Source organism: Octodon degus, unplaced genomic scaffold (genome assembly GCF_000260255.1).
Source record: "Octodon degus isolate 3935 unplaced genomic scaffold, OctDeg1.0 scaffold00028, whole genome shotgun sequence".
Lineage (NCBI taxonomy): Eukaryota > Metazoa > Chordata > Mammalia > Rodentia > Octodontidae > Octodon > Octodon degus.
In genome coordinates, this window is record NW_004524604.1 from 10,554,222 (window position 1) to 10,570,706 (window position 16,485).

At 40.5% G+C, this 16,485-nt stretch overlaps 1 protein-coding gene across 2 annotated transcripts in view; it reads right to left on the reverse strand.

The window, feature by feature from the left end:
- The window catches only part of Gyg1 (glycogenin 1), a 40,458-nt gene that overhangs the window by 6,668 nt on the left and 17,305 nt on the right, over positions 1 to 16,485 (reverse strand). For both annotated transcript variants that reach the window (XM_023712965.1, XM_004629197.2), the window contains exon 5: positions 15,925 to 16,051. In XM_023712965.1, coding sequence (XP_023568733.1) covers positions 15,925 to 16,051 — 127 coding nt within the window. The remainder of the gene's footprint in view (positions 1 to 15,924; positions 16,052 to 16,485) is intronic.

Below are 16,485 nucleotides of genomic sequence, written 5' to 3' on the forward strand. Positions count from 1 at the left end.
TAGCTACTTTCTCTTAATTCGATGAGAAGAAAGATTTGTTCTAATAGTGTTTGGACAGGATATCGTGTCTGCATCTTGTACTATGAATAACCACTATGAAGACAACAATATACAATGTATTAATTATTGAAACTGTCCTACTAATCGGTTTTGAAACTGTCTCATTGCTATTTGTTTCTCAATAAAATTAATAAAAAAGTAAATCAACAACAACAAAAAACATGGGAAAATTTTTTTCCAACTACTCAGAATTTTGACTAGTCTTACCGTAGAATAAATTTTTAAAAAATTAGAAAAATTAGAACTCCAGATAAAAAGAACCAACCAGAAAATGGGACATGGAAATGAATATACACTTCACAGAAGTAGTAGAGATGGCTATTTCATACATGAAACATGTTCAGCATCTTTGGCCATTGGAGAAATGCAAATCAAAACCAATACTGATACTCCATTTTACCCCTGGAAGAACAGGGGTAAGTTATCCTGAAGGATTCAATGACAAAGTACTGGTGAGGCTGCCAAGAAAAAGGAATCCTTACATATCATTGGTTGGGAGTATAGACTATTACCATCATTGTGGAAATCAGTATTGAGAGTTCTCAGAAAACTAAAACTAGAAATTCCATTTGATATAGCTATTCTCTTTCTAGGTAGCAGCACAATTCACAACAGCTAAATTAAGGAAGGGTCCAATATGTCCACTGACAGATGAATGGATAAAGGAATTGTGGCTTATACACACAGTGGAGTACTACTTCCATAAAAGCTAAATTTGAGTCATTTGTAGGAAAATGGGTGTTGAGCCATAATACTAAGTAAAACAAGCCAGACAAAAAGAGATAAATATTACATGCTTTCTCTTATATGACAAACCTAAAATACAGTATAAATAATTTAAAATGCAAAATAAGATTTGGTAGGAAATAGGTAGCTTTTGTAGAAATGGGAAGAAAATCTAGAAAGGCATGGAAGGGGAAGTAAAAATGATCAAAGTGCAATATGTGTATGTACCAGTTCCCTTTAAGATATTTTATTCTGTAGCATTCTAGATGCAAATAATTCATATTAAGGTTTTAATTACATACTTGTATAAGTTTTCTGTACCTGAGACACGATCAGAGGTTTCTGAAAATGAATTATCACTGAGAACTTTGTACATTCATAGGGATTTACTCCAACTGGCATTCTTACAAGTATGCGCACTACTTGTAAGATCTGTGTAGATCCCTTAGGTTTCCAGTTTCTCAATATATTCCACTCTTTTGTAATTACAAATAAAACCAAAATGAGTGGCGGTGTTTTCATAAAGTCCATTAATATGAGTTTCCCCATTGCACAATGTCACATTTCCAGGAAGGGACATGTAAAAGTGAAGAATTCCCACATTTTATAATTATACTTACTTTCCATGTAAATTTGTCCATTTTCTCTCAAGTCTCAGGAATCACTAAAGCTTTTTCATATTATCTACATAGAAGATCTGTCCTGTGTGAGGTCCTTCATTATTTCAAGGTAAGTGAAAGAACTCAAGGGTTTCCTACATTGACTGCATATGTCTATCTCGCTTCTCTCCCATGTGAATATTTTCATGTATCTGAATGCAATTGTGAAAAACATACTTTTCAAACATTGCTCATAATTGGTCAAGCAATGGCGGTGACTCATCCACATGGCTGACACTGACAAAGGATCTACAAACTGCGGTACAGAGTTTCATATTAAATCCTGAGGGGATTTGACTGACCTTGTCAGATACAAATGTTACATTTCTTGTTATATAGGTCTTGCTTTATCTTGGTCTTAACCATCCAGCAGCAAAGTATGAAAAAGGAAGTATAAAAAGTAAAGCCATATTGATATGCTGAGCTGGAAAAGGCTCAAGTCAACAACTTCAGAAAGTGCCAGTCTTATGGAAAACCCACTACTATTATGGACTACTGGACTATATTGGGATTTTTGCTGAATTCATGTACCTACAATATTTAAATGATAATGGAATGCCCTTCTCTGACAAAACTAACCGAAAAAGTAGGATAGAAATGAATGACCATTTTGTTTCTGTACTCAAAATAGTTAGGATAGATATACAGCTCCATTTTCTTAATTCAATCAATAGAGAGGTTTGTTCTAGTAAATAGTGTTTGAGACAGGATATCATGCCTACGTCTTATAGAATGAATAACCACTAAGACAACAATATGCAATGCATTAATTATTGAAAATGTGCTAGTAATTGGTTGTGAAACTATCTTTGCTATTTGTTTCTCAATAAAATTATTTTTAAAAAAACAATGCTCATATCTGTTCACATTTCATTATGACATTTCTCATGTATCTCATGATACTTGTGTGTACTCTTTTTTGAGACTGGATCTCACTGTGTTGTCTAGGTGGGCCTTCAACTCAAGGTAATCCTCTTCCTCAGTGCTGGGATTACAGGCATGCACCACCATGTCCAGTGTATAATTATTATATAACACAAACATATTCCATAATAAAAAAACCCACATGCTGAAAAAAAATGACATCTTTTATTGTGTGGAGGGAAAACCACTGAAAGATGATAGGAAAATCTACATAAAAAATTATACCATGAAAAACAAAACTAAAGTGCTATACATTTTTTGGACACATACTTCTGTATAGACACTGTATTTCATAATAAAATATATCTTCAAAGGATATTAAGCCTGCTCCTGCACTAGCTGGAAGGAGATCTATGCATATAAAAACAATAATAAATATGACTGCAAGAGCCAAAGGGAGACTCAGAGCAGGGAGTGCTCGGGAACTTGGAAGGGCATGCAAGCCAGAGGCAGGGGGTAGAAGTGCTGTGATGACAGGATGGACTTCAAGCTTGTGCAGCAGATGGGGTCTGGAAATCCGGTGATAATTGAGGAGTTCCAGGCAGGGAACAGCTGTGTGCACTGCCATGCATCCTCCAGCCAGAACTGGGAAGCCCCTCTGCATAGGAAAAGGGAGGTGAAACGGCAGATCCTTGGTGGCTGGGGTTCACATGTTAAGATTTTTCAGTGGATTTACATAGGAAGTATGATGTATAGATCAAAATAATGTAGACGCTGTTCACATAACATTTTCTAACTCTTAGAGTTTATTTAAAAAAAAAAAAAAGTTCAAGGGCCAGCCAAATGGCTCAATGGATTAAAGCAACTGCTTAGGCAGACTCAGGGGCTGGGAGTTCGATCCCTGGGCCTGCTGTGCCAGACCTGCTCCCAGGGTGGACTGAGATGGTGATTGAGACTGGGCATGGTGGCATACAGCTGTAATCCCAGCACTTGGAAGGCAGTAAACTGAAGGAGCACTATGAGTCTGATCTATGCAGTGGGACCGGGTAGACCCTGTAGACCCTGCCCTAAATACAAAAAAACAAAAAACGTTAAGGGGCCTGTTAAATAGATACCATCTCAGAGTTATCTATGTTTGGGGCTTAAATGCTTTAAGGATGTGATTGGGAATATAATTCCTACAAAGTAAGCTTTATCCATGTGCTAGTTCAGGCACAGAAGACTCAGTTGCCCTGAGCCACACAGCTATTAAATGGGATTTGGCACAATTGTCTCTTAATGAAGCCCGAGCTGCTTTGACTACTCTATAATGGTGCCACTTCAAAAATATGTAAGAAAAAGTCTTCTTGAAAATTCCTTCTTGGGGCCGGAGAGATAGTTCAGTAGAATAAGCACTTGCCCGGCAAGTGCAAGGTCCTGAGTTCAATCCCTGGTACCGGGGGAAAAAAAAAGAAAGAAAATTCCTTCTTAAGGGTGATTATTTCACATTAAATTTTTCCAAAAATGAACAGAATACCTGATATTTCCAAGCTTATCCTTATACACATAGTGTATTTTACACAAACACACGCAATTTTATCATAATTATCATAAAGAGGATAGATATATTACAGTACCCAAACTTGTGTACATATGTAGGGCAATTAATTAAACAGGCAACTGTCACACCTAAGGCACTACATCCAATGTGTGTCCCGGCAACTCAGACAGCACAATCAAGGCAACAAATCAGTGCTATCAGGGACACACTGATGCTAAGGTATGTGGAAATTTTCAAGCAGTAACTGCCAGTGGGGTGTTCAGAGGAGACTCTCTAGGGAGTGGGAAGAGGAAAATGCCTGGGAAAAATGGGTAGGATTCAGATATCTAGTCTCAACAAATATTCTAACGATCATCATAAGGAAACCCATCCCAGAGACTTACGTATGTTATGGAGTGTGAGTGGGCAGACAGGTACTGCTTTATACTTGCAATATGTAGCCTGAGACTTAAAACCTGAATACTGTACATAGAACCAGGCATGGCTTCCTTCCACTTTCTCAGACATTGACCCCTCTTGACTCAACTTCATTGCCCAGAGTCACAGCATTTCTATGCTTGTCCCATAGTAACCAACCACTGGCTCAACCTATATATTGATATTTGTATTTGCATTAACCTATACCTAATATAAACTTAATACAGTTACATGGCAGCAATGCCAGCCAAAATAATTTTAAACATGAATGGAGTGTGAATGCCATTCCTTTCTAACCTGTCCCCCTGGCAGTTCACAGATGATTAAGCAGTATTAAAGAGTAATAGCTCACAAATACGAATACTTAGGCCAAGCACTGCTTAGCATTTGCATGATTTGCTTCATTTAGTCTCCAAATCCACTCTGTGAGGCAACTAAGGCATGAAGTTAAATAACTCATCAAGGATCAGACAGCTGGTGACGGCTGGGATTCCACCCAAGGCAGGCTGGCACCAGAGTCAAAACTCTTAACCAGGATGCTATTGTAAGGCACGTTCAGAATTATAAGGGCATTGTCTTCAGACTGACATTTGTTAATTCATGCATTAACTTCTACCTGCAGTCAATTTGAAAGTAGAAATGGGAATACCCAAGTTGTCAAGGACCTAGAAATAGGAAGTAACTGATTGGAAAGAAAGTTATAAAGTGGGCAAGTTGGCACTGACAGTCTGAAGAAAGACTATTTTTAGAAGGATGCAGTTTTTGCAAAGATAAAACAGGGAAGAATAAAAATGAGAAAAGGATGGTGTTATTTAGGACCACAGTGTCCCTTGAGTGGACTGTGTTGGGCAGTGTTTATGGCCTCCTTATTGGCTGTCCATTATACCTCATTCTGTAAACTGGAAGTTTGGAATAGTCCAAACAGGTACAATGGTCCAATTCCTTTGCATACTGAGTCTCCCCAGTGCTCTGCTTTAGGTAGGAAAGTGATCTCAGCCTCTGTCCTGTCTGAGTGCCCACATGGCTCAAGTTTTCTCTGTGACAGATTTAGGGACCTCTGCAACAGCCCTGCATTCACGCTGGCTAGCACCTCTCCTTCTGGCCTTCCTCTGAGTGTCGGGGGGCATGCCATGGGGACACATCCATGTCCTGCAGTGGGGCTGGGGTTGGGCTCCACTGTCAGGTATCTATGTTTTTGGGTGTCTCTCTTGCAGGCTAAATCACTGCTATCTTCTGTGACCTGAAGGCTCCTCCAAAATACATTTGTTAGCTATGCAAGGGATAGTCTTTTCATAGACAAAACAGCCTTAATTTTTACAAATCCTTTGATAAGCTTGTTTGAGGTAGAAATTGAGAGCCTAAGTGTCCTAAATGCGGGTGGAACTGCCCTTTTGGTAGGAAATCCTTGGGTATAAGTAAGACAGGGCTGGGTGGGGAAGCACAAAGAGCAGAACAGAGTGGTGGGAGATGGCACAACAGAGGGTGACGCGACCTGATAACAACGACCAAATTTTTTCAACAAAGCAACAATAACAAAATGGAATATGCGAGTAGGTTTCCTAGAAAAGCTAACTGGTGCCATATTTTGAGGGAACATCAGAACAGCCCAGGAATGTGGAGGCACAGGGAACATGACAGGAGGAGGTAAGCAGCCACGCACAAATCATGCAGAGGCTTCAGATGTCAGGAGTTCAGGCTGTTCACAGCTCTATTTCTGCCCAGTGTGGAATGGGAACTCTTTGGGTGCTTTAAGAATTTGGTTCTGACATTGCCAGTTAAACAGAAGACCCAATGCTATTTCCTCTGGACTCTTAGAATATTTTGCTCAGTTTACACACCTATAATATTCAAATAACTTCACAGAGAGCACATTGGCCAAGCAATGGCCGTGACTCATCCACATGGCTGCACTGACAAAGGTTCTACAATCTGAGGTACAGGATCTCAGGATAAATCCTGAGGGCATTTCACTGACCGTCTCAAACCAAAAAGCTACAACTCTTGTTGCATAGGTCCTGCTTTACCTTGGTCTTAGCCATCCAGTAGAAAAGTATGAAGATGAAATATAGGAAGTAAAGCCATGTTGTTATGTTGAGCTGTGGGGGACTCACGTCAATAATTTCTGACATTGCCAATTAAACAGAAGACCCAATGCTATTATGGGCTTCTGTACTCTTTTAGAATATTTTGCTGAGTTTACACACCTATAATATTCAACAACGGAACTTAAAAAAAAATTGGGGTATAACTATGAATGTCCATTTTGTATCTGTGTATTCAAAGTGGTTGGGATAGATATATAATTGCATTCTCTTAATGAATAGAATTATTTTTTCTGATGGTGTTTGTAAGTAGGATCACAAGTCTGCATCTTGTACAGCAATTAACCACTAAGAAGAATTTATGCAGTGTATTATTTGTTGAAACTGTACTTTCGATTTGATTTGAAACTGTCTCATTGCTATATGTTTATCAATAAAACTTTGAAAAGAAAAAAAAAAATAAAATAAACCAATAGAAAAAAAATATTCAAATAACGGAACTTAGATAAAGGGGATACAGATGAATGTCCATTTTGTATCTGTGTATGCAAAGTGGATGGGATAGATATACAGTTACATTCTGTTAATGAATAGAATGATTTGTTCTAATGGTGTTTGTAAATAGGATATCAAGTCCACATCTTGTACAGCAATTAACCACTAAGAAGAATGTATGCAGTGTGTTAGTTATTGAAACTGTCCTAGCGATTTGATTTGAAACTGTCTCATTGCTATCTGTTTATCAATAAAATTATGAAAAAAAATAAAACTATTCCCCTTAAAAAAAAAAAAGAATTTGGATTACCTGAACTGCCACACGTTTGACATTCATAGAAGTGAATAACCACAGAGAGCATAGGGAGAATGCACATTTAGAGCAAGGGATCTTTATGGGAAGAGCAGGTCTGGGTAATCACAGATCATGACCATTTGGGCCAGCCCACAGGTCCTTAAGAAGAGGGCAGAGGGAGTGGGACAAAAGGCAGGCAGCCGCTAGGTGGGAGCATACAATGAGGCCTGAGGAGGAGGAGGGAAGGAAGTGTGCTGGAGTTCTATCTATGGTAGTCATCGAAGTATGTTCCTGGAAATTATCTACGGCTAGCCTTGGCTGGGTGCAAGGGACACTTTCTGGGCCTACACCAGCCACCTCACAAGAAGGCTTAGGAGTTCCTTTAACTACATAACTATTTTCTAACTATACAACAAAGCTGTGTTTATTTACACAGCAAAGGAGCCCGGAGGACTTAATTCATGGCCTTTTATGATAATGTGTGGTACCCAAAATAGGTGAGTGTAAGGTCTCAAATACTAGTCTGTTTTTAAATATAGAGTTTCAATTAATTGATATGAATTTCAAACAATGTTCCTAAGAGAATTTTTCTATCACCTTAATCAGTTCACCCTTCAGTGTTTCAGAAAATACAAAATAATCCCATTGAAATAAGGAACAAGGGCATAAGTAAAAATGGAAGTTACTTCTTGCTTCAAAGAATATTTTAGGAACTAAGGGTGCTGTTCAGTGGAAAAGCTACTGTCTAGTACGTACAAGATCCTGGGTTGGATCCCGAGCACTGTAGAAAAAAAATTAGCCTAAATGCAAATTTGGGAGCATTTACAAAGGGTAACCCATGATATTTCTAGTCTTGTTTTTACAACGTAACAATCAGGTGTTAGTCAACTAGTTGGATAAAAGCAAAATAGCTAGTGAATTGGTGAAGGAATTGTTGACGTAGGAAGACAAGTCCAACTGACCTCAACTCAGAACCTGGATATCAGAAATTCACTGACTCATGCCCCAATTTATCTACCATATTGCCAGCCAGGAAAAAATAAAGGTTGGGTATATATTACAATTGTCTCTAAATTACTGAGCCATTCATTCTGACTCAGTACAAGGAATTTATCTCAGCTTGCATACATCTCTTAAAATAAATGCTCTAATTTTAACTTGATAGAATCGCTAGAGTCGTCCAGATCACAAGACATAGTTTGAACCTGAGCCAGCAATAATACTGCTTATGTTAGCCGTTAAAATAATCCCTGTGACCTGACGTTACCAAAAGATCAGATAGAACTTTCATGACTAGTTTAGTAGTTGACAAACGTAGCTGGGAACATGTAGATGAGACTACAAAACTGTTTGGAATGGAAAAGGAACTAATGCATGAGAATATACACAGAGACATTTTTAGTTCTCAGCAAGCCTTTTATATTCAATGTTCAATTAGATAATAAGAAAGACAACACTTCTTATTTGAAACACTTCTCTGAAAAAACCATGGCAACAGTGCCAAGCATCCTCTTGCCCACTTCAGTGACTCAGGATCACCGTTTCATCGCCACTCACTCATGCACCTTGTCAAGAGTCACACTTGTGGGCACAGGCATACAGAAGGCCTTTCTCCTCCCACTCCACTTAGTCACCCATCCTCCCTCCCCAGAACATTCTTTCTCCTACCCATGCAAATTAAAATCAAAAGCCACAAACTCAAGCATCCAAGGGCTCCAATCATATAGAGGAGACGTCACCCAGCGAGGTAGGGACTCTAAGGTACTGCAAGGTACTGCACGTCCCACCCTCAGAACACAACTGCTTTCCAGACACAACAGCAACTGCCAGGAATCTCCCAACTTTTCCATGTCTTGCAAGTGAATCCTCTGATAATGCAGAGCAGAGCAATGCCAGCACTCAAACCCACACTTTGCTAAAATTAGATGAAGCCCTTATCCATTAATGCTGTCTACAAGGTGGTGGATCCTTCTTCACAAAGTAGGTCAGGGAAAGTCTCACATGGCCAGGCCACTACAAAGACTCTCTGACTGGTAGCCAGTCAGTTTCTGTACCCTGGCTGCTCATTTATTCACCCAAACAAATTTGCCCCACCTACCACCATCCGGTCCTATTCTCTAGCTTGCTTTCATGTATCTAAGGATGGACTGTCAGGCAATTACCTGAATTGACCCTCTTTCTTTGTGCACAAGGTCCCATCCTCTTTCACCTACACAAGGACATCATTCCATGCCTCTCCATTATTCTGCATTTGGTGTTACCCCTCTATAGGTCATTACCACCTGTAGAACATGCTATAATATCTGCACTATTTATTTATTTTTTTGGCAGAACCGGGGATTGAACTCAGGCCTTTGTGCTTGCCAGGGAAGTGCTTATTCCACTGAGCCATCTCCCCAGCCCCTGCACTATTTATTTAAAGAAACGAATTTGGAGGCCAGCCAGATAGCTCAGCGGATTAAAGCACCTGTTTAGGGAGATACAGGGGCTGGGGTTTGATCCCTGGCCTGCCATGCTGGCCCCGCCCCAGGGGTACTCTGACACAGTGATTGAGACTGGGAGTGGTGGCATGCGCCTGTAATCGCAGTGCTTGGGAGGCTGAAAAACAGGTGGATCACCATGAGTCTGATCTGTGTAGTGAGATCCTGTACTAAATATATAGAAAAAATAATAATAAATGAATTTGGTACAGAGTCTCATTATACAGCTCAGACTTGTAGTGATCCTGTTTTCAGTCTTCCCAGTGCTGGGATTACAGGTGTGTGCCACCATACTCGGTTTCGGTGGCAAGCTCAGGTTCCCTGGGGACGGGTCCGGCACAGCATGTGGTACCAGGGATCAAACCTGGGTCCCTGTGCTTGCCTTAGCAGGCACTTGGTCAGCTGAGCTATCTCACCGGCCCAATACCTGCACTATTCACCAAACAATCACTACTATCCTCTCTTGACCCTATTTTTCTGCTCCCCTTTAAAGCAGATGCCTCAGAAGAGGTATTATGTTCACTGCCTCTGTTCTCCTGGATAACCTTTAAGCTGCTTCTCCTCCACTGCACCAGATGTACTCTTGCCAAAGTCACTAGTGACCTCTGTCTTCCAGGCCAGAACTAATTCTTAGTTGTTTTCCTATCAGACTTATCATAACAGCTAGCCCAGATCCAGTCACTCCATGTTTAAAACTTCTTTTGTGTGTGTTCTGTAACACTATATTTTCTTGTCTCCTCTTAACTTGCTGTTCTTGGTCTCTTGTCCCTACTCTTCCTATTTTTCTGCATTGGGGTCCAATGTTCATAACCTTTTTCTATCACTAATTACTCCTTTGGCTACATCATCTTGTTCCATGGCAGTGATTATTGTTTATATGCTGCCAAGTCTCACATTTTATTCTCACCTAGACCTTCATCCTGGCTTTCTTATATACTTACCTACCCTACACTTTTACTAGGATGTTAATTTGTATCTCTCAAACTTCATAAACTTCAAACCAAATACATTCAACACATCACTGATCAATCCTGGCCCCCAGAACCTACCTCACACACAGTTCTTCCCAGTTCAGGAAATGAAAATTCCATCATCCCAGTCGTTTAGGTCACAAACCCCTAGTAGTCGTATTTGATGTATCCTACCAAATATCTGACTTTACCAAAGAAGTTTGAAATCTGGGTTTTCTTTTTTTAAAAATGTATTAGTACAGAGTCTACAGGGTCTCGCTACAGAGATCAGACTCATAGTGATCCTCCTGTTTTTTTAGCCTCTCAAGTGCTGGGATTACAGGTGTGCGCCACCATGCTCAGTCTCAATAGCTGTCTCCACATGTCTCTGTGTGTGCCTAAGCAGGTGTTTTAATCTGCCAAGCTATCTGGCCAGCCAGAAATCAGGGTTTTCTTTGAAACTCCCTGATTTTTAAACATCAAGACAGAATTTTAAAAAAGAAATTCTTATAGCAAAAACCCATCATATTTGTGGAAAGCACCTAATGCAGCTTCTGAGAAAGGCTGTCTTCCACTCAGTGCTTTTGTTTTTGGCCTCTCAGGAGCTCACTGTCCCGCTGATGCAGCAACCTGACTCTGCCCAGAGGATCACACTACACTCCTTGTGCTCTCTGTTGCCTACTGTCAGAGCAGCCTTAAAGGAGGAGTTATAGCTAGGCTTTTTCTTCACTGCATGGCATAAAACAAAAAAAAGAGTAAAGGTTGGATTTGGTCTGATATGGAAGCTAGCTAGTAAAGCCAAGTAGGAGAGCAGAACAGACAGCAGTAAGATCCAAGGAGAGATAAACAATTAGAGTTGAGTCAGGTGACTAGATGGCAACATTAAGAAATGTGGTGCTTGAAGCCCAAAGGGACCACAGACATCAGGAAAGAACAAGATGCCGGCACAGCTACCACCTGATGCTCTGTCAACACCTGATGCCTGTAGGCCATGCTGCGCAGGTACAGGACACTACACAGCTAAGCAAAAGCAGAACAGGTTATCTTGGAGCATTGCTCAGGAGCTAAACACACTGCACATGCCCTAGAATTGCCAAGGGAATGAATGAGGCATAGGTCAAATGGAGGGGGAAAAAGAGAGACTCAAAAACACAACAGTTCAGAGTTTTGGATAAAGGTGATGAAAATAAAAAAGAAATTTAAAGAGTTATAGCCTCAATGAAAATAGTCAGAGAAAAAGCATTCCTTAAGGGGACTCTAGGGATCATGTAAAACCAACCAAATCAGAAATATACAAGAACAGTATAATTTAGGACACTAAAGATTCAACTTAGAAAAATATTAATTTTAAGTATGCCTGATAGGAGCCAGTGAGATAGTGCAGAAGCTTAAAGGGCCTGCTTAGGCAAGCTTAGGCAGGCTCAGGGGACCACAGTTCAATCCGGGTACCACATACCACACCAGCCCTCCCCTCAGGGAGGGCTGAGCTGGCCAAAAGGAAAAAAAAGTATGCTTGATAAGGTCTTAATGAATAAACCACATTCTTGATATAGATGACTATCCTCAAAAAAGCTCAAAGCAATAAAATAAATGGGGAAAATTTTAATTTTTACTAGGTAAAGCTTCCAGTCTGATTTATTTATTTATTTTTGGTGGAACTGGGGATTGAACTTAGGCCCTTGTGCTTGCCAGGCAAGCATTTATTATACTGAGCTATCTCCCTAGTCCCTCCAGCCGTATTTAAACTCAAATAAAAACATAAAATAAAAATATTTTAATGAAAATATTTGGTAAATTGGGCTTTCTAGCAAATTAATTTGACCAGCTTCTCTAGTGGTCTGAAAAAATACTAGAGAATTCTTTATCTTTACTTCAGACACGTTTTTATAGAACATGACATGGCCTAAACAGCTGTGGATGACAGAAAGCTAAGACAGTACTGACTGATTCTAAAATATTTCTTTTCTAGCATTATATACAAATCGAATTCTATTTTATGACTAAAAGTGGCCCCCCCATGAACAGAAAACTGTAAAACAACTAATATTCATTAAAAGCCTACTATATTCCAAAGATTAAGCTAGGTACTTTTCTATGGCACTAGTCCACTGAGAAACACATTAATAACTTATTTCCCAATGCATACAACTACAAATGAGCTGAGAAACAAATAAAACATTGCTGGTCTCAAGTTATGCTGTATTAAAGAGGATCTTCTATTAAAAATGTTACTGATTTTGTTTTTCAGAGGCTATGTTTCAGTAATTGTTTAAGGCAGTAAAACTTTTGGGTGTTACCTTACATTTTATTCTATCTAAATGGAATGTACAGAAAGGCATTAGAAACACTACTTGGTGGCTCAAATTCCTGTGATTCACATTAGGCTGTTCCTGAGTTGAACCATCACATAACAGCTCAGTAGTTCTGCTGAAAGGCTCCTCCCTTGTTCTAAGACAACCAAGTCTACAGATTCTGGGACATCTAAATGCTGCCTCTGTGGCCTCAGGGTACATGGTTATTGAGTTGTGAGACAAATTTTCAACATGAAGCTCAAGTTGCTCTACACCACTCCCTAGTACTGATTCCATGTGCCACCACCCATGGAGACCCAGGTGAAGACCTAGGAGGGAGCTGTTCAGCACTGGAGTACCAAAGTAATTCTGCACCCAAGATGAGATTTCAAATTCACAGTATTCTTTCAGGAATAGCTACGGTGACCCAAATGTTCACAATAGGATACTTAGGTTTAGAAAGGATTTGTACAATATTACATTAACTTAAAATGACCTACATCTTTTCATCCCTTTTGCAAGTATAAGGAAATATAGGGGAGACATCTCTGAAGATAGAAATAAAACACTTTCTGGCATAGGGAAGAGAAAATGAGTTCTTTGATTTGCTTTCAACATTCCTAAACAGGCAGTGAGGAGGTGAAACAAGGCTCGGCTTTGAGCAGTCTTATCACAGAAAAGTGGAACTGGCAACCCCAGAGCAAGCCATGCAGCAGCAGCATAAGCTCCTGCCAGCCTGCAAGCTGCCTGACGTCTGGCCCGTGAGCGGAGTTGCTCCTTGTTACCTCAATGCGTCATGTACTCTACAGTGATGGCAATAAATCAGAGGTTTCCAAAAATAGCACTCAGTCATTGAACCATGAAGAAGAAACCATTCTAGCCACTTTGGCAATTTAGCTCTCAAGTTTTCTCTGGGAAATTCACTTGGCATAAAACAACTGGATTCTTGAGATAAGTGGCTCTTGGTTGCCTCTGCTGCATCTGCTTCTTGTTCTTCTGTGTTAAAATAAATGTAAGCCATGAAAGCCAGGCTGTGTCTGAAAGGTACAATGGGTTCAGTGTTGGCAAGTAAGATGAAAATCAGATAGACTGAAACTAAGTCAAAGGAAAATAGTTACTTATCAAACACTAGGTTCTCCCTGTTTGGGAACAGAACAAACATGGAGGATGTCAGATCCATGTCACCCAGCAGGGGCATTCTAAGACCCTTGGTTCACTGGGTATAACTGCACTATTAAAAATTCCTTCTCCATGACAATATCCTTGAATTCAGTCAGTTAAACTATAAGCAATTTCCCTATTGTAGACACCTTCACCTCTCGGGGTTCAAGCTATTATGGTTTGTAGGAGTACTGTTCAAACTGGCAGGGCTGGCCAGGCAGTGACACATGCTTGTGATCTCAGCTACCCAGAAGGCTGAGGCAGGAGTGCAATTTGAGGCTAGCCTGGGAAATTTAGGAAGCCCCTATCTCAAAATGAAAAAAAAAATTATAAGGCTGGAGTTGGTGCTCAGAGATAAAGCACTTGCCTAGCATGCACGAAGCTCTGCGTCCAATCTTCAGACCTGCCAAGTGCAGGGCTAATTATGAGGCAATAAGGATCCAATTAAATCAGGCCCACAATCCTATGTAAGACAGATTCATATTTTACAAGGCCAAATTCTGGGACATGAAAATGATGCTTGTCTCACTTTTCTCTTGATATTGAATCCTTTTCTGCTTCCTTTATTCAAAAAACAGCTGGTTTGTTTTAGAGCTTGCCTTTTTCACTGTGGAGAGGGAAGAGAACTGAGAGGCTACAATGTCATGCATGAATTCCAAGGGACACTTGGGGAGGAAAGAAGACAGGACGCTTATGATCCTAACTGGCAGATATCAACAGTCTGCCCAAAAACAGAGAAGGAACCATTCCTGCCACTGAAAGACAGGCATGCTTATTCCTGTGGCGCAAGACTTACGAGATGACACTGGATAATGAAATATGAGGAGTGAAAGCCTTTTGTTTTCTGCCTACTCAGGAATGCCCACGCAGGATAGAGATGAGAAAGAAGCCTAGCTCAATAAAGGGCTTCACTGCTCATGGCTCTGTCTCAGGATCAACCTGACAGCTAGGCCTTGATTCAAGAAATCTGAATCATCTTCTTAGTTCAACACACTGAGTCAGAGTCTAAAAAACAGGGCCCAGGCTCTTGGAGTGAGATAAACACTGCCATGAGGGTGCATTAGCTGCTGTGTTACAAACGTACCAGAGACCAAACAAGGACGTTTCCAAAAACACTGATGACAACAGAGACAAATGTCCACTTGAACTTAGGTGCATTAACGGACTTTATCCTCCAGGCAAGCCTATGAGGTAGACACTATTTTCATCTTTGCTTTACATATGGAAAACTGGAACACAGAGTCATAAATCATCAGAGGTAAATGACAGAGTACAGACGTATTAGCCTGCTTTTTTGTCTTCAGGAATTATACTTAACACTATGCTGACAGGCAAGCAAATTGACAAATAGTCTACCATTAACTAAGAATAGGTCAGGCCCCCTCTAACCATGCTCTGGGAGTGCCTCCTGGAATGGTCACGATAACCCCATGAAGACACTGAGGCAGAGCGGTTAGGACTCAGCTCAAGGTTACCACCTAAGAAGAGATCAGGATGTACCAAAAGAACAAGCACCAAAGCTACTCTTAGTCAGGACACTGCACTGCTGCTGTTGTGGAGGAGCTGCCAACATCCTCTTTGGGCACGTTCAGAAAATTGAAGTTCAGCAAGCAGTATGGGTCAGGATCTGGGTTTATGCCTAGGTATGGACCTTGCCTTCAGTGTGCCTGCCCATGGTGCATGGAGGACTTTCCAGCAGGCAGGAGACCCGGGGACCAAAGTGGGGAATCTTGCTCTAAAAGGCAGTCAGGGGCCCTCTGGATGACCTAACTGATGACACTGAAGCCAGTCACAACTGCAGTCTTGATTCACCCAAGAAAAAGACCTTGAAGCTCCTACCTGGTAGTATTTCCCTCAGAGAGACAATGAGACACCTCCCAAATGTCTTAAAGTCTATCCCCCACCTTTCTTGTAGGCAAAAACAGTTAAACCATTTGCACTTACGCTTTGAATGCTGGGAGGTAGGAGTATATAGAAATGCTACTTAGGTTATAAATAAATGGCAGGTGTTTTCTGATATCTGTTGTTGCCCAGCTGCTAAAGAATGTGTTCAGTAAGCCCTGGTCCCCACCTGGAAGCAAAGAAAAAAAAAAAAAGAATTATAGTTAATCAACTCCAATGATAGTTCAGTAAAGCAGTATATAACCAGACCTTTAAATTATGCACTAGTTCTTTAATAAAATAATTCTATGTTACTTGCATTGAGTACATTTTAGGGGTGGCTATTTACCCAATTTAATTTTTTAATCCAATAAGTACTTAGTGAGTAGCTACTATGTGCCAAGTGCTGTGCCAGGCACTTAGTCAGTGGAACCCAGGAGACGTGGTTTCCATCTTCATCAGATTCTGGGTGGAAACAATGGTACCAGCAAGTCAAGAGTCCATAAACATCACTTCAGGGAGTGTACAAGGCAGTAGAAGCATACATGAAAAATGGCTCAGATGGGGCCAGGGAGATAGCTCAGTGGAATAAGTGCTTTCCTGGCAAGCACAAGGTCCTCAGTT